This window comes from Salvelinus fontinalis, chromosome 32 (genome assembly GCF_029448725.1).
Source record: "Salvelinus fontinalis isolate EN_2023a chromosome 32, ASM2944872v1, whole genome shotgun sequence".
Classification (NCBI taxonomy): domain Eukaryota; kingdom Metazoa; phylum Chordata; class Actinopteri; order Salmoniformes; family Salmonidae; genus Salvelinus; species Salvelinus fontinalis.
In genome coordinates, this window is record NC_074696.1 from 37,013,457 (window position 1) to 37,040,827 (window position 27,371).

The window sequence follows — 27,371 nt, forward strand, 5'->3', positions numbered from 1 at the left end:
TCAAAACATAAATGGGCTGCATGATGCGACTATAGGCTATTGATGATTTGAGAAAGTCGGGAAAAAGCGTCCTTGACTCAAACTGTTCTCTCATCAAATTATCACATTTTCACCCATCAGACTATTCTAAATTGAATCTAGTCTTTAGTAATATGTCAAATTAGTTTCGATTTAGAATGGCCCATTATTAAATAGGCAGGAACAGAGGCAGGGGAAAAAATACTTCATCAGTATGCACTTGAAAAGCGAATGAAGGCCGCACGCTTCTCCGCTGGTCCATGTTTTAATGACCGAGGTAAAACAGTTTCAGGTTGGTTATTCGCCTGTAGTTTGACTTCCATCCATCAACAGCAGTTAGGGACCGTCAACATAGTGACAAATCAAATTTTTCACATTTCAATAGCTATTACGCCTAAAACTGGTTCTAGCTAACCCGATGGCATAGACACACATTGCACACGTTTATTTTTTGTCAATTTACATCTCTCACTATTTTAAATGATTTACAATTTTTAATTCCAATAGCTCATTGATCATATGACCTACTGGACTCAAACAAGGTTCAGAATGTCCACTGACTACCCTTCTATATTGCACACCTTTTAGTTTGTCCATTTTCATCTCACAAGATTTTACATGAATTTTTCTAAATGTAAAATTTCAGTAGCTCCTTGGTCATGTGACCTAGTGACTTCAATCAAGGTTCAGAATGTCCACTCAGTGGGTCTACATATTGCACACCCTTTAGTTTGTAAATTTTCATCTCACAAGATTTTACATGAATTTTTCAACATTTAGAATTTCAATAGCTCATTGATCATGTGACCTAGTGACTTCAAACATGGTGCAGAATGTACCCTTCTATATTGCACACTCTTGTTTGTGTACTGTAAAATCATGTGGTGTAACGTACATTTTTCATAATTTTACATATTAATAGCTCCTTGGTCATGTCAATGGGGTGGCAGCGTAGCCTAGTGGTTAGAGCATTGGACTAGTAACCGAAAGGTTGCAAGTTCAAATCCCCGAGCTAACAAGGTACAAATCTGTCGTTCTGCCCCTGAACAAGGCAGTTAACCCACTGTTCCTAGGCTGTTATTGAAAATAATAATTTGTTCTTAACTGACTTGCCTAGTTAAATAAATGTAAAAATAAATTACACACCTAAGAAGTGTGCAGTGGATATACACCCATTTTGCATAACCTCTAGTTATGTCTCTTCTATATTGTTGTACATTAATATTAGTTTGACAATTAGGGGGTTCAGTCCAGTGTTTTGTTTACCCTTTTCTTTAATATTTATCTATAATAATTGGTAGTTCTAAGTACTTATTTTCCCGTTTTTTTATTTTTCCACAGTATTTAACAACGGTACACAATAGTAGAGAGACAGATCATTTCTCCTTTCGTCGTTAATATCAACCATAAAGGGCAAAGTATGAGAGTCATGCTATTAATTGTCCAAAGCAGGGATGGAGAGTGAGCTAGTGAGGTAGGCTGCAGTGGGTTTGCTGGTCAATACATATACTGAACATGTAACCATAGTAATTGTGGCCAGTAAATCAATGAAAAAAAATGTAATAGACAAATTAAACAGAAATTGGAGACCTTTAATCTTTTCCAAAATGTCAACAAACAGTTAACTTCAAATAAGTATGAAACATATCACAGTGTTAACTTTCTCTTTATCCCTGGTTGATGTACATCTCAGACTGCACTTCCAGTTTGTGTTCATTACTCTGTTGAACTCTTTTGTCTTCATTCCTAGTTACGGCACATGGAACCACCGTTGGCATGCAAAAAAATCTAAAACAAAACAAAGCGTAACACGTTATAAATAATATCAATGCAGTACGATGAATGACGGATTAGCCATCCATTGTGTTATATCATAAATTGTCTTACTGTTAAGACAACTGTTAATAAGAGATTATTAACATGTTAAATAAAGTTACTAACCCAGTCAGTCTTTGGGCCACATCCAGGTTCTTTATCAGTGGCACACATGAAGCAGGTGTTGGCTTCGTTGAACTCTGAAATCATAGGCATGAACTGAACATATGGCTGTCCCACACAACTACATAACAATAAAGAATTTACATTTACTTTGAATTAAATGCCATTACCAGACATTTTTAGTATATCCTCAGGCATTTCTTTTCGCAGTTGCTCCATGTGTTTTTGAAGGTTCTACATCAATTTGGGAGGGGATGTTGGGGAAGTTCTGTGCAACTTCCTTGGCCATCTACACCAAAAAATAAAATAGAGCTTTTGATCTAATTGTCACATAATAGCTAACCATTCATTATTGAAAATATAACTATCAAACCTGCATTACAAAGACAACACGGCTGAAGGTGTCCTGCTGCATGGTGTGAGTTATTTCCCCTCCTTTACACTTTATGTCCAACCTGTTGTCTTTTCCATGGCAGGATCTTCTCATTTTGAAGTATTCTCGTTTTTATGTAAACATAATGGAATTATGATTAGTTATAGGCAAATGAATACACAAGCCAAATTTGTATGCTGTTTTCCTTATCACTATAATCTAGTAGTAGAGGTAATTTCCTTTATGCCCCATTCTACACACAGCCTAAATTATAGGCACTGAACCATTTACAGGACAACAATAAAACATTTAACTCTTTAACCGTTCAAACTAGACACCAAACCAACTTTCACATATTCAGGCTATCCTATCTACCTACCTTTTGAACTATAACCAGTCACCAAATCACATTAAAAAAAACAAGCTAGCAAGCGCACCACATTTTCTTCATGAAATGTACTTTTCAGTAATCATTGTTAGCCTAATGAGTTTATTAATTAGACTTACAGCTAGCTAGCAGTAGGTCTACATACAAACCTATTCTACATAGTTGTCACGTTCCTGACCTGTTGTCTGTTATTTTTGTATGTGTTTAGTTGGTCAGGGCGTGAGTTGGGGTGGGCATTCTATGTTTTGTGTTTCTATGTTTAGGCCATTGGTAATTAGCCTTATATGGTTCTCAATCAGAGACAGGTGTTTGTCGTTTCCTCTGATTGGGAACCATATAAAGGTAGGGTGTTCACACTGTTTGTTTGTGGGTGGTTGTCTTCCGTGTCTGTATTGAATGTTCATACCACACGGGACTGTAGCGTTTTGTTTGTAGTCATTACCTGTTTGTGCGTTCTTCGTGTTATATGTAAGTACTCTATTTCAGGTCTGTCTTCGTTCGTTTTGTTATTTTGTAATTATTCCAAGTGTTTCGTCTTCGTGGTTGAATAAATTCATTATGTTCTCAAAACCCGCTGCATTTTGGTCGGATCCCTACTCCTCCTCTTCGGACGAAGAGGAGGAGAACAAGCGTTACAGAACCACCCACCAACGAAGGATCAAGCAGCGGGTTAACGGACAGCAGCAGGTGTACAAGGAGGAATGGACATGGGAGGAAATCCTAGACGGAGAAGGACCCTGGGCAGAACCAGAGGAGTGTCGCCGCCCCAAAGCGGAGCTGGAGGCAGCGAAAGCGGAGAGGCGGCGATATGAGGAAGCAGCACGGAAACAAGGCTGGAAGCCCACAAGTCAAACCCAAAAATTTCTTGGGGGGGGCGGGGGCTCTCGGGGTATATAGTTGGGTCAGTCAGGGGACTTGAGCCAACTCCTCCTGCTTTACATAAGGAGCCGGTGAGGGCGGATTTGGAGGTGAGTAACGCAGAGACAGTAAAAGAGCTAATGGAGAAATTGAAGGAGAAAGATATGAGGGATGTACTGGTTTGGTGCATGAGGCACGGCATCCGTCCGAATGAACGTATTGGTGAGTTAATGTCACTGGGAACAGCTCTCCATACTCGTCCTGAGGTGCGTGCTAGCCGTCTGGTTAAGACAGTGCCTACACCACGCACCAAGCCTCCTGTGCGTCTCCAGACTCCTGTGCGTCCTGTTACTGCTCCCCGCACTAGCCCTGAGATACGTGTCTCCAGCCTAGTACCACCAGTGCTGGCACCACGCACTAAGCCTCATGTGCGTCTCCAGAGCCCTGTACGCACTGTTCCTTCTCCCCGTACTCGCCATGATGTGCGTGCCCTCAGCCCGGTACCACCAGTGCCGGTATCAGGCACCAGGCCTATAGTACGCCTTGAGAGTCCAGTGTGCCCTGTTGTTGTTCCCCGCACTAGCCTGAAGGTGCGTGTCCTTAGCCCGGTGCCTCCAGTTCCGGCACCACACACCAGGCCTACAGTGCGTCTCAGCCGGCCAGAGTCTGCCGTCTGCCCAACGGCGCCTGAACTGCCCGTCTGCCCAACGGCGCCTGAACTGCCCGTCTGTCCAACGGCGCTTGACCTGTCCGTCTGCAAAGCGTCGCATGAACTGCCCGTCTGTACTGAGCCTTCAAAGCCGCCCGTCTGTACTGAGCCTGCAAAGCCGCCCGTCTGCCATGAGCCGTCCGCCAGACAGGAGCCGCCAGAGCCTTCCGCCAGACAGGAGCCGCCAGAGCCTTCCCCCAGACAGGAGCCGCCAGAGCCTTCCCCCAGACAGGAGCCGCCAGAGCCTTCCGCCAGACAGGAGCCGCCAGAGCCTTCCGCCAGACAGGATCAGCCAGAGCCGTCAGCCAGCCATGAGCAGCCAGAGCCGTCAGCCAGCCATGAGCAGCCAGAGCCGTCAGCCAGCCATGAGCAGCCAGAGCCGTCAGCCAGCCATGAGCAGACAGAGCCGTCAGCCAGCCATGAGCAGCCAGATCCGTCAGCCAGCCATGAGCAGCCAGATGCGTCAGCCAGCCATGAGCAGCCAGATGCGTCAGCCAGCCATGAGCAGCCAGATGCGTCAGCCAGCCATGAGCAGCCAGATGCGTCAGCCAGCCATGAGCAGCCAGATGCGTCAGCCAGCCATGAGCAGCCAGATCCGTCAGCCAGCCATGAGCAGCCAGATCCGTCAGCCAGCCATGAGCAGCCAGATCCGTCAGCCAGCCATGAACAGCCAGATCCGTCAGCCAGCCATGAGCAGCAAGAGCCCGCCGGCCAGGATCCGCCAGAGCCCGCCGGCCAGGATCCGCCAGAGTCGCCTTCCAGTCATGAGTCGCCTTCCAGTCATGAGTCGCCTTCCAGTCATGAGTCGCCTTCCAGTCATGAGTCGCCTTCCAGTCATGAGTCGCCTTCCAGTCATGAGTCGCCTTCCAGTCATGAGTCGCCTTCCAGTCATGAGTCGCCTTCCAGTCATGAGTCGCCTTCCAGTCATGAGTCGCCTTCCAGTCATGAGTCGCCTTCCAGTCATGAGTCGCCTTCCAGTCATGAGCTGCCTTCCAGTCATGAGCTGCCCTCCAGCCCGGAGTTGCTGCCCTCCAGCCCGGAGTTGCTGCCCTCCAGCCCGGAGTTGCTGCCCTCCAGCCCGGAGTTGCTGCCCTCCAGCCCGGAGTTGCTGCCCTCCAGCCCGGAGTTGCTGCCCTCCAGCCCGGAGTTGCTGCCCTCCAGCCCGGAGTTGCTGCCCTCCAGCCCGGAGTTGCCACCCAGCCCGGAGTTGCCACCCAGCCCGGAGTTGCCACCCAGCCCGGAGTTGCCACCCAGCCCGGAGTTGCCACCCAGCCCGGAGTTGCCACCCAGCCCGGAGTTGCCACCCAGCCCGGAGTTGCCACCCCTCTGTCCTGAGCTACCTCTCTGTCCTGAGCTACCTCTCTGTCCTGAGCTACCTCTCTGTCCTGAGCTATCTAGGGGGACCGGTGTGAAGGTTCCTAGACCAGGGTTGGGGGCGAGGATCGCCACTCGGAGGACGCTAAGGAGGAGGACAAAGACAATGGTGGAGTGGTGTTCTCGTCCTGCGCCGGAGCCGCCACCGCGGACAGATGCCCACCCAGACCCTCCCCTTGAGTTTTAGGGGTGCGCCCGGAGTTCGCACCTTGAGGGGGGGGTTCTGTCACGTTCCTGACCTGTTGTCTGTTATTTTTGTATGTGTTTAGTTGGTCAGGGCGTGAGTTGGGGTGGGCATTCTATGTTTTGTGTTTCTATGTTTAGGCCATTGGTAATTAGCCTTATATGGTTCTCAATCAGACAGGTGTTTGTCGTTTCCTCTGATTGGGAACCATATAAAGGTAGGGTGTTCACACTGTTTGTTTGTGGGTGGTTGTCTTCCGTGTCTGTATTGAATGTTCGTACCACACGGGACTGTAGCGTTTTGTTTGTAGTCATTACCTGTTTGTGCGTTCTTCGTGTTATATGTAAGTATATTTCAGGTCTGTCTTCGTACGTTTTGTTATTTTGTAATTATTCCAAGTGTTGTTTCGTGTTCGTCTTCGTGGTTGAATAAATTCATTATGTTCTCAAAACCCGCTGCATTTTGGTCGGATCCCTACTCCTCCTCTTCGGACGAAGAGGAGGAGAACAAGCGTTACAATAGTTCAACTTACCACAAAAATACTTTTAAAAGAGATGTCATCACTAGATGCACCATAATATTTCTCTCCCCAAATAATAACCTAAAACATTCTAATCATTACATCATACAACTAAAATCAACCTTCATTTACACAAATGTTTTACAAAAGTAAATCGTGCATTTATTTAAAAAAAAACATTGATTCAGAGTTGCTTTGTTTTCCTGAGATTGTTGTCCTTCTGATCATGCCTTTTATTCCCATCTTCTGACAGAAGATCATTTTGTCTCGTGTCAGCTTTCACACGCAACCGTAGTTTTGACATTTTTGTGATCCAACTTCCCCACAATCCAAAGTAATAAGGTTGACACACTCAAACTGGTGCACCTGTCACCTACTACCATACCCCATTCAAAGTTTTAAAACGTAAATCTTCTGTCTTGCCCATTCACCCTCTGAATGGCACAAATACACAATCCATGTTTCAATTGTCTCAAGGCTTAAAAATCCTTCTTTAACCTGTCTCCTCCCCTTCCTCTACACTGATTGAAGTGGATTTAGCAGGTGACATCAGTAAGGGATCATAGCTTTCACCTGGTCAGTCTATGTCATGGAAAGAGCAGTTCCTAATGTTTTGTACACTCAGTGTATGTAACTGCTTTGCTTTAAATAGTATAGTAAAACTTTTAACTTATTCCATTATCACAAAAATAATTGAAAGAGTTCAAACAAGCTCCACAACTTTACTTGTAAAGTTATCATCTAGTTTGGTCTTGATACTGTAATGACCTGGCTAGATGATCCATAAATTAGCAAATGTCCAGACAGATTATCGCGTTTACGAATTCCCGGTTTATTAACCAAATTCAACACAGGCTACTGTTTGGCCGTAGCCCACACCAAATAAACCAAGGAAAACAGTATCAAACAGCAGTGACCCATCTCTTGTTAAGACCAGACGTAAAGAGCGAGAACAATGCCTAAGCATGGTCCAGGCTGTATCACATCCGGCCGTGATTTGGAGTCCCATCCGGCGGCGAACAATTGGCCCAGCGTCGTCCGGGTTTGGCCGTCATTGTAAATAAGAAATTGTTCTTAACTGACTTGCCTAGCTAAATAAAAGGTTACATAAAAAATATAATAATCATAATTTAACTCTTGCGATGCTCCAACCACCTTCCAAACCCCTCGCTGCTCCACCAACCACAAGGATGCCCGGCACCGGAACATTCCAGGCATTCCCGTGGTTGGCAGATAGTAAATTGACTGGCATGTCGGACCCCGCGAACACTGGGTACTGAGAAGTACAACACAACACAAATATATGGTAAATAGAAATCAAACTGGATGGACATCAGAAATAGAGGAAGGCCAGGACAAAAAATAAACAAAATATAACCATTGTAAAATAGATTGTGTCTGTAAAATGTATATAGTATGTATAAGCTGGAAGTAGAAGCCTAAGTGTTATTGTTTATGAATATATATATTTACCCCCCCAAAATATATGGGGGATTGGAAATGATGCAGACATTTACATTGATTTAAGCGACAATCTATCCACAATACTAAAGCTGATCCACCCCCTAAAAAAAATGAAAGTACAACACAAATGAACAGCATAACTCATAACACACAGCTGTCTGTGAAAGGTCACTACAATCCCATGACTTGTTTTGAGGTGTTGACTGATGTCAAGTCTATGCTAATATGGTTAGAATTGTAACAATGTATTTGAGAGACTAGTGCTCATTGTTCATTTATTTATGTTTTCAATAAACATTGGAGATGAAATATGCTGTCAACAATCTAAGCCACCCCGTCTATTCTGCCCCATTTACACACGTCAGTTTTGTTGCTAAACAACCAACCACTGTATTGGAGAAGCAGTATATATTTAGAGTTTGGCCAACTTTTCTAGACATTCAGTTACATACCATTGTTTAAATCAAATCAAACTTTATTTGCCACATGCGCTGAATACAACAAGTGTAGACTTTACCGTGAAACGCTTACTTACAAGCCCTTAACCAACAGTGCATTTCAAGAAGAGGAAAATATTTACCAAGTAGGCTAAAATAAAAAGTAATAATAAAAAGTAACACAATAAGCATAACGAGGCTATATACAGGGGGCACCGGTACCGAGTCAGTGTGCAGGAGTACAGGCTAGTTGAGGTAATCTGTACATGTAGGTGGGGGCAAAGTGACTATGCATAGGTAACAAGCAAACAGCGGGTAGCAGTAGTGTACAAGAGGGGAGGAGGGGTGGGTCAACGTAAATTGTCTGGTGGCAATTTTTATGAATTGTTCAGCAGTCGAATGGCTTGGGGGTACAAGCTGTTGATGAGCCTTTTGGTCCTAGACTTGGTGCTCCGGTACCGATTGCAGTGCGGTAGCAGAGAAAACAGTCTATGACTTGGGTGACTGGAGTCTCTGACAATTTTATGGGCTTTCCTCTGACACCGCCTATTATATATAGGTCCTAGATGGCAGGAAGCTTGGCCCTAGTGATGTACTGGGCCGTTTGCACTACTCTCTGTAGCACCTTACGGTCAGGGGCCGAGCAGTTGCCATACCAGGCAGTGATACAACCGGTCAGGATGCTCTCGATGGTGCAGCTGTAGAACCTTTTGAGGATCTGGGGACCCATGCCAAATCTTTTCAGTCTCCTGAGGAGGAAAAGGTTTTGTCGTGCCCTCTTCACGACTGTCTTGGTATGTTTGGACCATGATAGTTTGTTGGTGATGTTTACACCAAGGAACTTGAAACTCTCGACCCGCTCCACTACAGCCCCGTCGATGTTAATGGGGGCCTGATCGGACAGCCTTTTCCTGTAGTCCACGATCAGCTCCTTTGTCTTGCTCATATTGAGGGAGAGGTTGTTGTCTTGGCACCGCACTGCCAGTTCTCTGACCTCCTCCCTATACCATCTCATCGTTGTCTGTGACCAGGCCTACCACTGTTGTGTCGTCAGCAAACTTAATGATGGTGTTGGAGTCATGTTAGGCCACGCAGTCGTGGGTGAACAGAGAATACAGGAGGCGACTAAGTACACACCCTTGAGAGGCCCCAGTGTTAATATTCCCCATGTAATGTTAATGGGGAACCTGGCTGCATGTTATTAAAGTGTCATGTAAATGTATCATAATGCTCATTACAGACGTTCAGATTTATAGTATTTTCTTCAGACTGTACTGTCAATGGTACAGTAGCTAACGTTACTCAGTCAACCACAGGCAGCAGGGCAGGGGAAGGGAGGACTGACGACGAGGGAAAGTGGGGAGAGAGGAAGAACTCGTGGCCTGCCTGACCTACCACCATATATTTTCATGCGAAGAAACTGCACGATCAATAACGTTAGTAGCTGGTTATAATTATTGTTGATGCATAGCATAGTTTGTTTTACCATTAACGTTATATCTTACTGTTGAGGAAATGAATAGCTAATATGAATTGTTTCCAAACTGACCAACTAACGTTATCACCTGCGAGTTCTCTGGTTGGTTGTTGCACTACGCTAGCCAGCTAGCTGTACCAATGATACAAAACGCTCATTCCTTTATGGCTGCACTGTCTACAGGCTAATATTTTGTCGACTCAGCGTTTTTAGCAATCTAGTTAGATAGTAATTGTAGATAGCTGACGTTAGCTAGCTAAGTGGTTTGTTATTAGCTTGTTCTGTTACCCAGTCAGGCTAGTTAGCCAGCAAACGATATGCTTCTTGGCCAAAATGCACACATACACTAATGAGAATGGGACCTCATGGCTCATGTTAGGGAAGACTTAACTGTCAACGCACGGGTCTGATGCCAAATGTAGACATTTGCGGCTGTTATTTCATGATTTTGTTTTGGATTTTTTTCAGCCCTGTTTTTGGTCCGCCAAAAACAACTCTGGCCCGGGCCTCACTCAGTCCGCGGTCTTGAGTTGGGCAGGGTGATTGAAGCACGTCTATCGGTGTCGCAGCGCGTCTTTTCCACCAAGGAGGCAGTCATGGGCGACAGCAGAGGTAAGAAGGCCATCGGTGTTTTCGAATGAAGTTCGCTAGCTGTCAAGCCACGTTTACACTTTGTCTTTATGTTCCAGTGGTTAACTATACTAGTTAGCTTGTTAACAATATTTGACTTGCCTAGTTAAATAAATAAAACATTGGCTCAAGGCATAAGTTACTAACTTAAGTTACTAAGCTAACGTTACCTTGCTGAATAGCTTAGTTAGCTATAGCTACCAGGATGCTCTCACAAACTACACAAAAAAACATATCACCCCAATTGTCTGATTATTTAGCATCGAATACACAATTATTGGTATATACTGCTTGAAAATAATGACCGCTAAATTGTGTAAATGTTCCTTTCAAGCCAGAATGTTGAATAAAATTATATTTGAATTTGCCGGTTGTCTGTGGTGTAAGTCCTTCAGATGATCGAAATTTAATAGGAAAGTATTGTTTACCAAACTGTTTAGAGTGCTGGTACTGAATTAGAAATGTCTATCACCTGGCACATGCTAAAACCATGTAAACACCTGCTGACACAAGTATCAAATCAAATCAAATTAATTTATATAGCCCTTCTTACATCAGCTGATATCTCAAAGTGATGTACAGAAACCCAGCCTAAAACCTCAAACAGCAAGCAATGCAGGTGTAGAAGCATGGTGGCTAGGAAAAACTCCCTAGAAAGGCAAAAACCTAGGAAGAAACCTAGAGAGGAACCAGGCTATGAGGGGTGGCCAGTCTTCTTCTGGCTGTGCCGGGTGGAGATTATAACAGAACATGGCCAAGATGTTCAAATGTTCATAAATGACCAGCATGGTCAAATAATAATAATCACAGTGGTTGTCAAGGGTGTAACAGGTCAGCACCTCAGGAGTAAATGTCAGTTGGCTTTTCATAGCCGATCATTGAGAGTATCTCTACTGCTCCTGCTGTCTCTAGAGAGTTGAAAACAGCAGGTCTGGGACAGGTAGCACGTCCGGTGAACAGGTCAGGGTTCCATAGCCGCAGGCAGAACAGTTGAAACTGGAGCAGCAGCACAGCCAGGTGGACTGGGGACAGCAAGGAGTCATCATGCCAGGTAGTCCTGAGGCATGGTCCTAGGGCTCAGGTCCCCCGAGAGAGAGAGCACACTTAAATTCACACAGGACACTGGAGAAGTACTCCAGATATAACAGACTGACCCTAGCCCCCCGACACAAACTACTGCAGCATAAATACTGGAGTCTGAGACAGGAGAGGTCAGGAGACATAAGTACATAATTGGGACCGTGCTCCCACCCATGCAGGACGTCTGCTCAAAATGGTGCCTGAGGAAAGCCATCAGCATCAAGGACCACAGCCCCGAAGTGTTCACTCCCCTATCGTCGGGCAGACAGTATTGGAGTATGTCTGATATCAACAGGCTCCGAGACAGTTTCTTTCTACAAGCCATGAGACTGCTGAACGGGATGGACCACCTGCACTGACTCTACGCACACATGCACTCACACACAGATATCCACTCATACAACACAACTGCTGCTACCAGACTCTTATTATGAGTATTAAATACTGCACAATTTAAACACTTGCCCCCAAATCTCCCTTCCCCTAAACACGTGGAAATATTGGGCTATACATTGTGTTTTCATGTATTAACTATTCTACTGAGCCTTTGACTCTGTATTCTTATATTTTATTATTTCTTATTGTTGCATTGTCGAGAAGGAACCTGCAAGTATGTGTTTAGTTGGACTGTGTATCCCGTACATACGACTAATATAACTTGACTTCAGTAAGTATGCGGGCTTTGCGTGCATGTACTTCCATCTTGTGCACATGCCTTCGGTCATGAGCAAACGATGCATGCATACGAACTGAAGTCATCAGGTATTTACATGGTTTTGCACGTGCCAGGTGATAATAGAAACTTCACTACAGGCGCTCTTAACAATAAACAATACTTTCCTGTTGATATTTTGTCTTGTATTTCGACCATCTGAAGGACCAACACCACAGACAACTGGTAGATTAAGTTCAAATGTAATTTTATTCAACATTCTGGCTGGTAAGGAACATTTACACGATTTTACAGTCATTTGTTTCAGGCTGTATATACCAATTGTTTAAATACAGCCTGATTAATCAAACTACTCTGCTTTATTCAACCTCCATTGGCTTCCTGTTCAATACAGGCCCTCAAGGGTGATGCACTTAAATACATATGCCAACGTATAGAGAACTATTCTCCTGCACGCACACTACGATTGTCAGACTCAAAAACAGGCTGGTCACACCAGCTACAAGCCTGTGCATCATGGGTGACCTACACATGTCAAGGAGGCAGCTTCAATTTCCTTTTTTACAACACAATTAAAGACCTACCTATTCGAGCTAGCTTTTTATGTTTTATGATGGTGTAGGCCGTCATTGTAAATAAGAATTTATTCTTAACTGACTTGCCTAGTTAAATAAAGGTTAAATAAATGCTAAATGAATTGCGTAATCTCTTGTTTTGTATTAGTAGGCAATGGTTTGATGTATTGTGATTTGTTTTCTGTACATCTTACTCTATTGTTGCTGAATTTTGTTTTCTAACAGTGCTTTCAAAAAGTACCCCACCTCCCCTTGACTTTTTCCACATTATGTGTTACAGCCTGAATTTAAAATGTATTACATTTAGATTTTGTCACTGATCTACACATAATACCTTATGTCACAGTGGAATTTTGTTTTTTGAAATGATTACAAATTAATAAAAAATGAAAAGCTGAAATGTCTTGAGTTAAGTATTCAACCCTGTTATTATGGCAAACCTAAATTATTTCAGGAGTAGAAATGTGCTTAATAAGTTGCGTAGACTCAATCTGTGTACAATAATAGTGTTTAACTTGATTTTTCAATGACTACCCCATTGCTGTACCCCACACATGCAATTATCTGTAAGGTCCCTCAGTCGAGCAGTGAATTTCAAGCACCGATTCAACTATAAAGACGAGGGAAGTTTTCCAATGGTTTCCAAAGAAGGGCACCTATTGGTAGGTGGGTAAAAAAATAGAAGCAGACATTGAATATCCCTTCAAGTATTTATTAATTACACTTTGGACAGTGTGTCACTACAAAGATACAGGCGCCCTTCCTAATTCGAGTTGCCAAAGAGGGAAAAAACGCTCAGGGATTTCACCATGAGGCCAATGGTGATTTTAAATCAGAGTTTAATGGCTGTGATAGGAGAAGCAGAGTAGCAGAATATAAATAATCCAAAACATGCATCCTGTTTGCAATAAGGCACTAAAGTAATACTGCAAAAAAGTTGTATTCAGGACAGAAAGTTATGTACGGGGCAAATCAAACACATCACTAAGTACCACTCTTCATATTTTCAAGCATGGTGGTAGTTGCATCATTTTATGAGTTTTCTTGTCACCGGCAAGGACTAGGGAGTTTTTTAGGGTACAAAGAAACGGAATAGAGCTAAGCACAAGCAAAATCCTAGAGGAAAACCTGGTTCAGTCTATTCCACCAGACACTTGGAGATACCCTAGTCATGGACTGTTCTCTCTGCTACTGCACGGCAAGCGATACCGGAGCGCCAAGTCTAGGTCCAAAAGGCTTCTCAACAGCTTCTACCCCCAAGCCATAAGACTCCTGAACAGCTAATCAAAGGGCTACCCAGACCCCTCTTTTACGCTGCTGCTAATCTGTTTATGGTCTATGCATAGTCACTTTAACTCTACCTACATGTACATATTACCTCGAATAACCGGTGCCCCCACACATTGACTCTGTACCGGTACCCCTTGTATATAGCCTCGCTATTGTTATTTTACTGCTGCTGTTGAATTATTTGTTACATTTATTTTCTATTTCTTATCTATTTTTTTTAGTTCACTTTTTTTCTTAACTTCTTAGAAGCATGGTTGGTTAAGGGCTTATAAGTAAGCGTTGTATTCGGCGCATGTGACAAATAAAGTTTGAATTGATTTAAACAATGTTATGTAACTTTCAGGAACAATTACCTGAAACACAAGGCCTAATATAGACTGGCGTTACTTACCAAGACTATATTGACTGTTCTTGAGTGGCCTAGATACAGTTTTGACTTAAATCTGCCCTGGAAATCTATGGCAAGACTTAAATGGTAGTCTATCAGTGATCAACAACCGATTTGACAGAGCTTGAATATTTTCTTAAAATATTGTGCAATCCAGGTGTGCAAAGATCTTCGATTTAGAAAGACTCACAGCTGTAATAGCTGCCAAAGGTTATTCTATCATGTATTGACTCGGGGTTGAATACTTATCTAATCAAGATATATCAAGATATATTTGTTTTATTTTCCAATGATAAAAACAAAGTTACTTTTTCTTCAACTTTGACATTACAGAGTTTTTTGTGTAGATCGTTGACAAAAAAATGACAAATAAATACATTTTTATCCCACTTTGTAACACAACATTGTGGAAAATGTCAAGGGGTGTGTATACTTGTTGATGTGCAATGAACGTCGGAAATGCACTTTACAAAATGAATTATTATTACTAGCTAGGTTTCCATCCAATTTGTGACAGATTTTCATGCAAATAATCTAAATTCTGCATAAAACAATATGTGCATTTTACCCACCAGAGATGTTTCCATCAAACTTAGTTTTGTGGCTAAAAGCCTGTGCATGATGACGTAGTGCACATGAAAATAACTTTTGCCGTCAAATTCCCATGTACAAGTAAAAAAAGACAAGTTAAATTTGTTTCAATCGCATTTTCAACTGATGGTTTTGTCACGAAAACCCTTATATAGCAAATGTGCCCTCTCTGGTCTTTGTACATGCGCTCTAGCCAACAGCTCGCAGATACAGTGCGGGTAGGCTACCTATATTATGAGATTATTATGGATAAGAGCGACATTATTTGTATATATCAAACGGCAGCCAAGCATCGATCATCATGTCATCAGAATAAGACCCTCGATATTTATTCAAAAGGAGCATCAAGCTCATCATCACCTTTCACATTCACCACCTTGTGAATGTATTTAATCTGTAGCCTAATAAACTGCATGCTTTCCCGAGTCGTAGTGGGAACACCACACGGCATGACTTCGATATGATGGTTATGATATCAATATTTGCACATTATATTTGCACACAAAAAGATCCCACCATGTTAAACGAACAAATTGTCTGTCGGCATTTTAAATTTGTACCAACATTTCATGTTTCCATCAGCCCGGTCATTACTTTTTTCATGTTAGGTAATTCATCCGCATTAAATGGTTGGATGGAAACGTGGTTGTTGTTATTAATTATTGCTTATACATAATTATTCCCAGAGATATATAAGGCCTAGCTTCATTTCAGCTAAACCTAGGGTATGGCAAAGTGGGTTGGGGGGGGTGGGGGGGTTATTATAAAGTTGAAGCTCATTTATTGTATTTCTACACAGTAAAAACTCCAAATGCAAAAAAAAAAAAAGATAATAAATTGACTCCAACCATTATCACATTGGCTGCTGTAACTTCATTCACCTCAGTCGATAGGGAACTTAACATTCTACAACACACGTCATATAGAAATTAGCTGCTATATGTTAACAGCAGTTAACTAGCCATCTTCTGCTATCTTCACCTCTGCACTGTTTTGAGACAAGTTGCACTGTTCAATGCAGAACTGCATCTATGCGCTGTCCTAAAGCCAGCCAGCCGGGCAAACAGCCTTCCTGCCATGCTCTGAGCCGTCTGCACGGTCCTGAAGCCAGCCATGGGCCTCCTGGGTGACGCAGCGATCTAAGGCACTGCAGTGCTAGAGGCGCCACTACAGGTCCGTGTTTGATCCCGGGCTGTGTCGCAGCCGGCCGCGACCGGGAGACCTATCAGGCGGCGCAGAATTGGCCCAGCGGCGTCCGGGTTAGGGGAGGGTTTGGCCGGCTGGGATGTCCTTGTCCCATCTCGCTCTAGCAACTCCTTGTGGCGGCCGGGCGCATGCACACTGATTTCGGTCGCCAGCTGTACGGAGGAGACGCATTGGTGCAGCTGGCTTCTGAGTTAAGAAAGCATGTGTCAAGAAGCAGTGCGGCTTGGCGGGGTCGTGTTTCGGAGGACGCATGGCTTTCGACCTTCGCCTCTCCGGAGTCCGTACGGGAGTTGCAGCGATGGGACAATACTGTATATTGGATATCACGAAATTGGGGAGAAAAGGGGTAAAAGTACCAAAAATAAAAAGCAAGCCGAGATCTATCGCTCAGATTCGTTTCTTTAAAAATGTAATATTAACCTAATAAAAACAGTTCTGTAAGAATGAGGTTTGTGCAGTAGGCCTAATACATTATCACAGCATGTTGTCTATTTACCTGGCCTGCCAATATTGTTCTTCTCAGACCATATTATATTTCAAAACTCAAGCTTTGATAACAAAATAGATCAGTTGGTGTAGCACTTGTGAGCCACAGCTGAGCATGAATTGAAATAATTCGCAAATAATTTGCTTTTCTATTTTACTGGACTGATGGTACCTGCATCTGATGGTCATGGTGCTTTCAAGACAACTGGGAACTCGACTGAGAACTGAGTTCCCAGTTGTCTTGAACACACGTAAGTCTGAGTTGTATTGAACATGGCATTAGTCTCAGCAGAGGAAGGGAGAGAGCAGCAGTCCCCGCTCTCTCCTTTTTTGTATGGCTCCTATCACATCCGGCCGTGATTGGGAGTCCCATAGGGCGGCGCACAATTGGCACAGCGTCGTCCGGGTTTGGCCGGGGTAGGCCGTCATAGTAAATAAGAATTTGTTCTTAGCTGACTTGCCTAGTTAAATAAAGGTGAGACTGACCAGAGAGAGGGGATATCATCTTCCACCTAATGGCTAAACTTGAGTCGCACCTCATCTTCCTTCTGCACAAATTCCTGTTATTCCTATGACCAGAGAAAGTGAAATATTTATTAATATTAAAATAGACATGACGAGCCACTAATAATAATAAAAACGCAGGGTTATCGGATACACTTGGCTACTTATAGTAGTGTTTTATGTTTTGTAATAGTGTTGACAGTGCTGAATAACCTTCGACATGAACTCGCTCATAGAAACAAATGCTCTTTGCTGTATTCACAGTCTCTCTCTGGTCATGATTTTAAAGTTATGAAATCTCACGTAGGCTTGTATCAAACTTTGCTGTGGCCAGGGTCGTGGAAGCCGTACGCGGTGTTGTGAGCTATCCGATTGGCCAGCGCAGAAGGCACACTCGATTTAGCCACGGATCTGCCGGCTAGGCAGAGTTTGCCTTTTCAGACAAATGAAATGGTTGAAAATGGGAACACTTTGCCTACCCGTTGCGCAGGGCTTTTGAATCAAGTGCACCCACCGCCAACACCGCAAAAAATAAAAGGAGCGTAAGCCTTTATTTTGGACTTTTCTACAGAAATGTTTGTTGATCCACTAGGAATGCATTGAAGATCTACCAGTTGGTGACCACTGCGCTACACTGTATTTGTCTTTTAATCGGGATTGGAAGTATTTTGGTTGCCTGTTTTAAATTGTTGGTGTTGAGCTAGGGTATGGCGACTAACTTCATTGTAGCTAGGGAAACTATCAATAATGATATTTTCTTAAACTTGAGTTGTATGTAGGGTATCATCACTCTCTGCCATGTAATCCCTGTCCTTTTCACCAGATTCCCGCAGCCCAGACAGCTCCTCTGTGTCCTCCCCTCCCTCGGGCCAGCGCTCACCCCCTCTGACCCCCACAGCTGCCGCCATGACGTCTCTGCCGCCCTTCACCTCGGACATCAACAGCCCCATCAGCAGCATGGGCTCGCCCTTCTCTGTCATCAGCTCCTCTTTGGGGTCGCCAAGCCTGCCCGGGACACCCTCGGTGGGCTACGGCCCCATTAGCAGCCCCCAGGTGAGCCCTGAGTTCCAGACAGGTAGCTAACACTTCTATTCTACCACTCCTCTCCTTCTGCCTTACCTTTCATCCATCACCTCTCAGGGCCATTCAGAGATGGAAAGTTAGCATTATGGGTCAATAAATGCTGCTTTACACTAGTGGCCTGTGAGAACCAAGTGTGACTTTATAGGCTGCAGTCAACATGTGCGTCTCTGCCAGCATCATCAGCCTCTTTGGTGATTGGTTGAGAAGAATATCACTTGTTGAGGGCACTTCTTATGGTAAATAAACCTTGGCTGCTATTTTATGGCGCCCAAAATTTGCTATATACTGTGATTTATGTTATAGGGCAATGGTGATGGGGGAAAAATTGATACAGTTACATATCGGGATATTATTTGTGACGATATATTGTATCGTTTTGGCAATATCGCTATATTATTTGTGCACTAGTTGGCTATACCTGCACCAAAACTCCAGTATTCCATATTTTTGTTTTCAGCACTTTTATTTCCATGACTGATCGTATTATCATGGCTCTGTCTTGTCTCTCTGCAGCAGAAATATGCTGAGCAATATGTTTGGAACATTGAATCACAATAAAATCAAAGTATCTCATTTAAATTCGTATTGAATCGTGAGAATTGCAATACATGTCGTATCGACAGCTTAGCGTCGTGATAATATCGTGAGGTCCCTGGCAATTCCCAGCCCTGTAGGTCAAGTGAAATTGCGGAGAACTACCAAAGGCTAACGTGAAACAATACATATCTACACTGAACAAAAATATAAACGCAACATGCAACAATTTCAATCAGTCCATTAAAATAAATTAATTAGGCCCTAATCTATGAATTTCACATGACTGGGAATACAGATATGCGTCTGTTGGTCACAGATACCTTTAAAATAAGTAGGGGCGTATATCAGAAAACCAGTCAGTATCTGGTGTAACCAACATTTGACTCATGGAGCGCGACATAGATTTGACCTTCGCATAGATTTGATCAGGCTGTTTGTGGCCTGTGGGATGTTGTCCCACTCCTTCAATGGCTGTTGCGAAGTTGCAGGATATTGGTGGGAACTGGAACAAACTGTCGTACATGTCGATCCAAAGCTTCCCAAACATGCTCAATGGGTCTGGTGAGTATGCAGGCCATGGAAAAACTGGGACATTTTCCGCTTCTAGGAATTGTGTACAGATCCTTGCGACATAGGGCCGTGCATTATCATGCTGCAACAGGAGGTGGGTAGGGATTAAAAATAAAATACAAATATAGGACAAAACACATCACGACAAGAGACACCACAACTCTACATAAAGAGAGACCTAAGACAACAACAGCTTGGCAGCAACACATGACAACACAGCATGATAGCAACACAACATGACAACAACATGGTAGAAACACAACATGGTAGCAGCACAAAACACGGTACAAACGTTATTGGGCACAGACAACAGCACAAAGGGCAAGAAGGTAGAGACAACAATCTGACAGTAAAACGCTCATCCAGAGGCGGCGCTCCTACTGGCCGGGGACTTAAATGCAGAAAAACTTAAATCTGTTTTACCAAATTTCTATCAGCATGTTACTCCACACACAGAGACGCGTACAAAGCTCTCCCTCACCCTCCATTTGAAAATCTGACCATAATTCTATCCTCCTGATTCCGGCTTACACGCAAAAATTAAGGCAGGATGCACCAGTGACTCGATCAATAAAAAAGTGGTAAAATGATGGCATTGAGGAGTACACCACATCAGTCATTGGCTTCATCAATAAGTGCATCGATGACGTCCCCACCACAGTGACTGTACGTACATACCCCAACCAGAAGACATGGATTATAGGCAACATCCGCACTGAGCTAAAGGCTAGAGCTTCCGCTTTCAAGGAGCGGGACTCTAACCCGGAAGCTGATAAGAAATCCTGTTATGCCCTCCGACAAACCATCAAACAGGCAAAGTGTCAATACAGGACTAAGATTGAATCGTACTACACTGGCTCCGACGGTCGTCGGATGTGGCAGGGCTTGCAAACCATTACAGACTACGAAGAGAAGCACAGCCGAGAGCTGCCCAGTGACACGAGTCTACCAGACAAGCTAAACTACTTCTATGCTCGCTTCGAGGCAAATAACACAGAAACATGCAGGAGAGCACCAGCTGTTCCCGGGCAACTGTGTGATTGCGCTCTCCGCAGCCGATGTGAGTAAGATCTTTAAACAAGTCAACATTCACAAGGCCGCTGGGCCAGACGGATTACCAGGACGTGTAGTACGAGCATGCGCTGACCAACTGGCAAGTGTCTTCACTGACATTTTCAACCTCTTCCTGTCCGAGTCTGTAATACCAACATGTTTTAAGCAGACCACCATAGTCCCTGTGCCCAAGAACACTAAGATAACCTGCCTAAATGACTACCGACCCATAGCACTCACGTCTGTAGCCATGAAGTGCTTTGAAAGTCTGGTCATGGCTCACATCAACACCATTATCCCAGAAACCCTAGACCCACTCCAATTTGCATACCGCCCTAACAGCTCCACAGATGATGCAATCTGTATTGCACTCCACACTGCCCTTTCCCACCTGGACAAAGAAACACCTATGTGAGCATGCTATTCATTGACTACAGCTCAGCGTTCAACACCATAGTGCACTCAAAGCTCATCGATAAGGGACTAAACATCTTCCTCTGCAACTGGATCCTGGACTTCCTGACGGGCCGCCCCACAGGCAGTAAGGGTAGGTAACAACACATCCGCCACGCTGATCCTCAACACAGGGGCCCCTCAGTGGTGCGTGCTCAGTCCCTTCCTGTACTCCCTGTTCACTCATATGACTACACGGCCAGGCACGACTCCAACACCATCATTACATTTGCAGATGACACAACAGTGGTAGGCCTGATCACCAACAACAACGAGACAGCCTATAGGGAGGAGGTCCGAGACCTGGCCGTGTGGTGCCAGGACAACAACCTCTCCCTCAACGTGATCAAGACTAAGGAGATGATTGTGGACTACACGAAAAAGAGGACCGAGCACACCCCCATTCTCATCGACGGGGTTGTAGTGGAGCAGGTTGAGAGCTTCAAGTTCCTTGGTGTACACATCACCAACAAACTAACATGGTCCAAGCACACCAAGACAGTCGTGAAGAGGGCACGACAAAACCTATTCCCCCTCAGGAGACTGAAAAGATTTGGCATGGGTCATCAGATCCTCAAAAGGTTCTACAGCTGCACCATTGAGAGCATCCTGACTGGTTGCATCAACGCTTGGTATGGCAACTGCTCAGCCTCTGACCGCATGGCACTACAGAGGGTAGTGAGTAGAGCCCAGTACATCACTGGGGCCAAGCATCCTGCCATCCAGGACCTCTACCAGGTGGTGTCAGAGGAAGGCCCTAAAAATTGTCAGACTCCAGCCAACCCAGTCATAGACTAGGCAAGCGGTACCGGAGCGCCAAGTCTAGTTCCAAGAGGCTTCTAAGCAGCTTCTACCCCCAAGCCATAAGACTCCTGAACATCTAATCATTACGCCGCTGCTAATCTCTGTTATTATCTATGCATATTCACTTTAACTTTAACAATACATCACGTGAAGCAGCCACAACTGTCAGTAAGAGTGTCCACGATTGAGTCTTTGAATGAAGAGATGGAGATAAAATTGTCCAGTTGGAGTGTTTGTTACAGCTCGTTCCAGTCGCTAGCTGCAGCGAACTGAAACGAGGAGCGACCTAGGGATGTGTGTGCTTTGGGGACCTTTAACAGAATGTGACTGGTAGAACAGGTGTTGTATGTGGAGGATGAGGGCTGCAGTAGGCATCTCAGATAGGGGGGAGTGAGGCCTAAGAGGGTTTTATAAATAAGCATCAACCAGTGGGTCTTGCGACGGGTATACAGAGATGACCAATTTACAGAGGAGTATAGAGTGCAGTGATGTGTCCTATAAGGAGTATTGGTGGCAAATCTGATGGCCGAATGGTAAAGACCATTTAGCCTCTCGAGAGCACCCTTTCCTGCCGATCTAGCATGGGTATGATGGTCATCTGAATCAGGGTTAGTTTGGCAGCTGGGGTAAAAGAGGAACGATTACGATAGAGGAAACCAAGTCTAGATTTAATCTTAGTCTGCAGCTTTGATATGTGCTGAGAAGGACAGTGTACCATCTAGCCATACTCCCAAGTACTTGTATGAGGTGACTACCTCAAGCTCTATACCTTCAGAGGTCACACCTGTGGGGAGAGGGGCATTCTTCTTACCAAACCACATGACCTTTGTTTTGGAAGTGTTCAGAACAAGGTTAAGGGCGGAGAAACCTTGTTGGACACTAAGATAGCTTTGTTGTAGAACGTTTAACACAAAATCCAGGGAGGGGCCAGCTGAGTAAAAGACTGTATCATCTGCATATAAATGGATGAGAGAGCTTCCTACTGCCAGAGCTATGTTGTTGATGTAAATTGAAAAGAGTGTGGGGCCTAGGATCGAGCCTTGGGGTACACTCTTGGTGACAGACAGTGGCTGAGACAGTAGATGTTCTGACTTTATACACTGCACTCTTTGAGAGAGGTAGTTTGCAAACCAGGCCAAAGACCCCTCAGAGACACCAATACTCCTTAGCCGGCCCACAGGAATGGAATGCTCAACTGTATCAAAAGCTTTGGCCAAGTCAATAAAAATAGCAGCACAACATTGCTTAGAATGAAGGGCAATGGTGACACATCCATAACCTGAGCAGAAACCAGATTGCATACCAGAGAGAATACTATAGACATCAAGAAAGACAGTCAGTTGATTATTGACAAGTTTTTCCAACGCTTTTGATAAACAGGGCAAAATAGAAGGTGAGCATTTAATTCTCCCCAGCACAAGGTGCACCTGTGTAATGATCATGCTGTTTAATCAGCTTCTTGATTTTCCACACCTGTCAGTTTGATGGAGTATCTTGGCAAAGGAGAAATGCTCACTAACAGGGATGTAAACAAATTTGTGCGCAACATTTTAGAGAAATACGTCTTTTGTGGTTATGGAGAATTTCTAGAATCTTTTATTTCAGCTCATGAAACATGTGACCAACACTTTACATGTTGCATTTTATATTTTTTGTTCAGTATAGATATTGTAATTCTTAAAAATCCAGGTAACAATTCAGTTTTTGTCTGCAAAACCAACCATGAAACAGCATTATCTTGGTCCTTTTTTAACACGTTGCCCTGCTCTTAGTTGTATGGTAGAAGTAGGCTATTTGTCTCTCGGTCGTACACTTTGAACGTGTTCATACTTTTAAAACCTCCAAAAATATTAAATGAATTCAGTAATGATTCATTTCTGACATTTTAGATGAAGGGTGCCAGTGGATGAATCATTGGTTGCCCTCAAAATCACACATCAAAAGGTCAAACTCTCCCTGTCCTCCTGTGTATGTCTAGAAAATAGAGAACGTATTCTGCAATATTTCAATGAAAGATATACATAAAAAGCATAAATTCACATGCACAAAGTACAGTTTTTAAATCTACTTTGAATGTATGTGCATCTGTGAACATTGTAATTATTATTTTTTTTCATCTAGGTACAATATTATTTGTCCAAGGGGCTCGCAGTGGCAACACTGTAGTGAATATCCAAACAAATTTGTTTTATTCCCTCTATCTTCTCTCATGTCAGATGGTCCTTCTCAGTGTTTTTTCCCCTCATATCCCTCCCTGGCATTGTCGCTTTCATTCTCCTCCCCTCATTTCACTTTTTCCCTCTGATTCTACTCAAACGTCCTCATGATTTAATCAGGCTATGAGGATGCCCTGAGACTTAACCTGCTTAAAACTTCTTATGACTGAAGTCCCGTTAACGGGATCGATATGAAAACAGCCAGTCGAAGTGCAGGGCGCCAAATTCAAAAAACAGAAATCTCATAATTAAAATTCCTCAGACATTCATGTGTCTTATATCATTTTAAAGGTAATCTTGTTGTTAATCCCACCAAAGTGTTCGATTTCAAATAGGCTTTTCAGCGAAAGCACTACAAACGATAATGTTAGGTCACCACAAAACCACAATAATCACAGCCATTTTTCCCAGCTAAAGATAGTTTCACAAAAGCCAGAATAGAGATAAAATTAATCACTAACCTTCGATTATTTTCATCAGATGACACTCATAGGACTTCATGTTACACAATACATGCATGTTTTCATGGCAAACGATGTACTGAATCAATCTTTAGAATGTAGTTAACATACATCTTGAATAACGTTCCAACCGGAGAACTACATCGACTTCAATTGAGAGATGGAACAGAGCTGCCTCTCACGTGAACGCGCGTGTTGAATGCATGGTCACCTCATGGCACCTCATACTAAATTCTGTCTCCTTCGACCCCCCTTCACATTAGAGTCATCAGACTTAGTTCTGTTGACTGCTGATATCTAGTGGAAGCCGTAGGAAGTGAAAACTCATCCATATGTCTCTGTATTTTGAATAAGAGCTTGGTTGAAAATATGGCACCCCCAGAAAAAATACAAACAGGAAGTGGAACTTCTCAGGTTTTTGCCTGCCATTTGAGTTCTGTTAATCTCACAGACATAATTCAAACAGTTTTAGAAACTTTAGAGTGTTTTCTATCCAATACTAATACTAATATGCATATATTAGCAACTGAGACTGAGGAGCTGGCCGTTTACAATGGGCACCTTTCATCCAAGCTACTCAATACTGCCCCTTCAGCCATAAGAAGTTAAGCTGGTGTTGGTGAGAAGTGCTCTGTAATCTCTACTGCATTGAGGGCGAGGGAGGCGAGGCCCAGATGCTCCTTTCTCAGCCGATGATGCCTGGGCATGCGAACAGGAAATTTAATGTTGCTTTAATACTGATCAATCAGCCCACTCAAAGAGAGAACTGGCAGTATGTATGTCATTGTTAAATGCATGAAGGTAAATTATGTTTTTTGATGACAACTCTGTATCGATGACTCCAAGTAATCGAACTAATGACTGATGTGCTGCCAGTAAGTCACACATAAGTGACTTTTCCTCCCACCCCCTTCAATTCAGTAGTTCCCCTCTCACTTCTGCCCCTATCCTCCTCCTTTCTCTCGGCCTCCAGATCAACTCCACAGTGTCCATGTCGGGACTGCACGCGGTCAGCAGCTCGGACGACGTGAAGCCTCCGTTCGGGCTGGGGGGCCATAGCCCAGGGGGCCCCATGATCTCCCAGAAGCGCCTGTGTGCCATCTGCGGCGACCGCTCCTCCGGTGAGTCCCAAATCGGCCCCTAGACCATATGCACTTGTGGTGGAGATCGGAGAGAAATTGAATGGTGTAAGTAATATGGCAAAAAATCCCACCCAGCCTGTGAGAAGACAAGTTGAACTGTTTACTCTTCCATCTTTAGGACAGGCTGGGGTGGGATTTTGATTTGGGATTGAGGGTCTGTGTCAGAGAGAGACGCACTTGTGGTGCGATATGCTTTGTTTATTAAAGGATTGTTCTGCCCGAAATTTGACAGGCGTTGAATGAAATTTAGTTAGGTGGTGTGTGTCGATTTTCTTTTCCCATGAATTTGGGATTGACACCCACAGATTTCTGCTGTGCATAGTGGGATCTACACAACAGATGGCATTGGCTACATGGACTTATACCACTTGAGGTATGGAAACATCAGATAACCCTTGATTTTGGGGTGAACTACTCCTTTCCTCTTCATAGAACATTTTTAAAAAGCTGCATAAAATAAAAAACCCAGCAGGGAATTGTTTTTCATATCTCCCTTGTCTGTGCGAAGCATTTACTCAGTTTATTTACGAGTTCAGTTCTACTAAAACGGACCGAAACACTTCATGTACACACCTGAAGAACTATGTGCTGTAGGCTTTGTGCCTGAATTATTGAAAGTGGTTTGTTACTGAAGTTACCTTCCCTCCTTTTTCTATCCCCCTCTTCCCTCTCTTTCTGTCATGTCTTTTTACATTCCTCTTTTTTGTCTTTCTCTCTTCCTCTTTGTTTCTCTCTCTCTCTCTATAGGTAAGCACTACGGAGTGTACAGCTGCGAAGGCTGCAAGGGTTTCTTCAAGCGCACGGTGCGCAAGGACCTGAGCTACACCTGCCGGGACAGCAAGGACTGCCTGGTGGACAAGCGCCAGCGCAACCGCTGCCAGTACTGCCGCTACCAGAAGTGCCTGGCCTGTGGCATGAAGAGGGAAGGTAGGGGGGCCTGGCAGTCTGCTGTCCTCAACTCGCGTTCAATATATCTTATTAAAGGGCAACGCTATCACCAGGTAGGGTAAAGGCTTGACATGGAGGGAGAGACTGAGAGGGATGCAATGGGAGATCTAAAGAGCGAGACCAAGCAAGGGAGAGGAGAGGCTGATGAAAGCGGGAGGGAGAGCTAGGATCCCTATTGAAATTGGGTCTGACTTGCTACAGTAAGAAAGTAGAAAGAAGATTGATGGGACAACTTGTGTGTGGTCAGGTGTACCCTAACCGGAAAACCTCCACTCACCAACCGTCCTGCTGTAATAACATTGACATTGTTGACAAAAATATTGTATAGCCTACTTGCTATGAAACTATTTCAAATATCTGTCTTAAATCCACTGAAATAATTTATGCATAATAAAGATGTCTAAGAGCCGTTAAGATTTTATTAGAATATTGTAATATACATTTCTAAGGGGAGAGTATTGATTGTACTCAAAGGGGATGGAAAGAGCGAGAAAAGGAGGTGGAGAGAGGGGGATGGAGAGCCTTGTAAACACTAACCCCTGTCCCCCTCTCTCCCCTCTTGTTTCCTCTCATTTTCTCTCCTTTCTTCTGTAGTGGTCCAAGATGAACGACAGAGATGTAAGGAGAAAAGAGGGAGGGAAGGAGTGATGTGGGAGTGTGTGAGAAACAATATTTTATGTTGTTTTGTTCTGATGGCCCATTTCTGTGTGAGGTACGTTGCAGAATGTATTGGTATGAAACGGGTCTGAGACAAAGTAAGTCTTATGGCCCTGCTACACTATAGCCATCAGGTGTCCGGCATTGCCGTCAGCCGCTGAGGAAATGGTTCCTTTTAAATCAATGAAAGCTGCTTCACTGCGTGTGTTGCACTCACGTTGCATCACATCCAATGTCAGCGTCCAAGCTCAAGAATCGGTGCAATACTTGACGCGCGCGTTCAT

At 43.9% G+C, this 27,371-nt stretch overlaps 2 protein-coding genes across 2 annotated transcripts in view; both read left to right on the top strand.

Moving 5' to 3' along the window:
• LOC129830593 (chitin synthase chs-1-like) overlaps nucleotides 1-5,619 on the top strand; it is a 42,358-nt gene extending 36,739 nt beyond the window's left edge. The window contains 1 exon segment of the mRNA XM_055893154.1: nucleotides 5,320-5,619. Within this exon segment, the coding sequence (XP_055749129.1) occupies nucleotides 5,320-5,619 (300 nt within the window).
• A 3,818-nt stretch (nucleotides 5,620-9,437) lies between these two features.
• The window catches only part of LOC129831229 (retinoic acid receptor RXR-beta-A-like), a 33,253-nt gene continuing 15,319 nt past the window's right edge, over nucleotides 9,438-27,371 (top strand). The window contains exons 1-6 of the mRNA XM_055894402.1: nucleotides 9,438-9,699; nucleotides 10,209-10,352; nucleotides 17,987-18,216; nucleotides 25,314-25,461; nucleotides 26,230-26,409; nucleotides 27,025-27,048. Coding sequence (XP_055750377.1) covers nucleotides 10,337-10,352; nucleotides 17,987-18,216; nucleotides 25,314-25,461; nucleotides 26,230-26,409; nucleotides 27,025-27,048 — 598 coding nt within the window. The 5' untranslated portion in view covers nucleotides 9,438-9,699; nucleotides 10,209-10,336. The remainder of the gene's footprint in view (nucleotides 9,700-10,208; nucleotides 10,353-17,986; nucleotides 18,217-25,313; nucleotides 25,462-26,229; nucleotides 26,410-27,024; nucleotides 27,049-27,371) is intronic.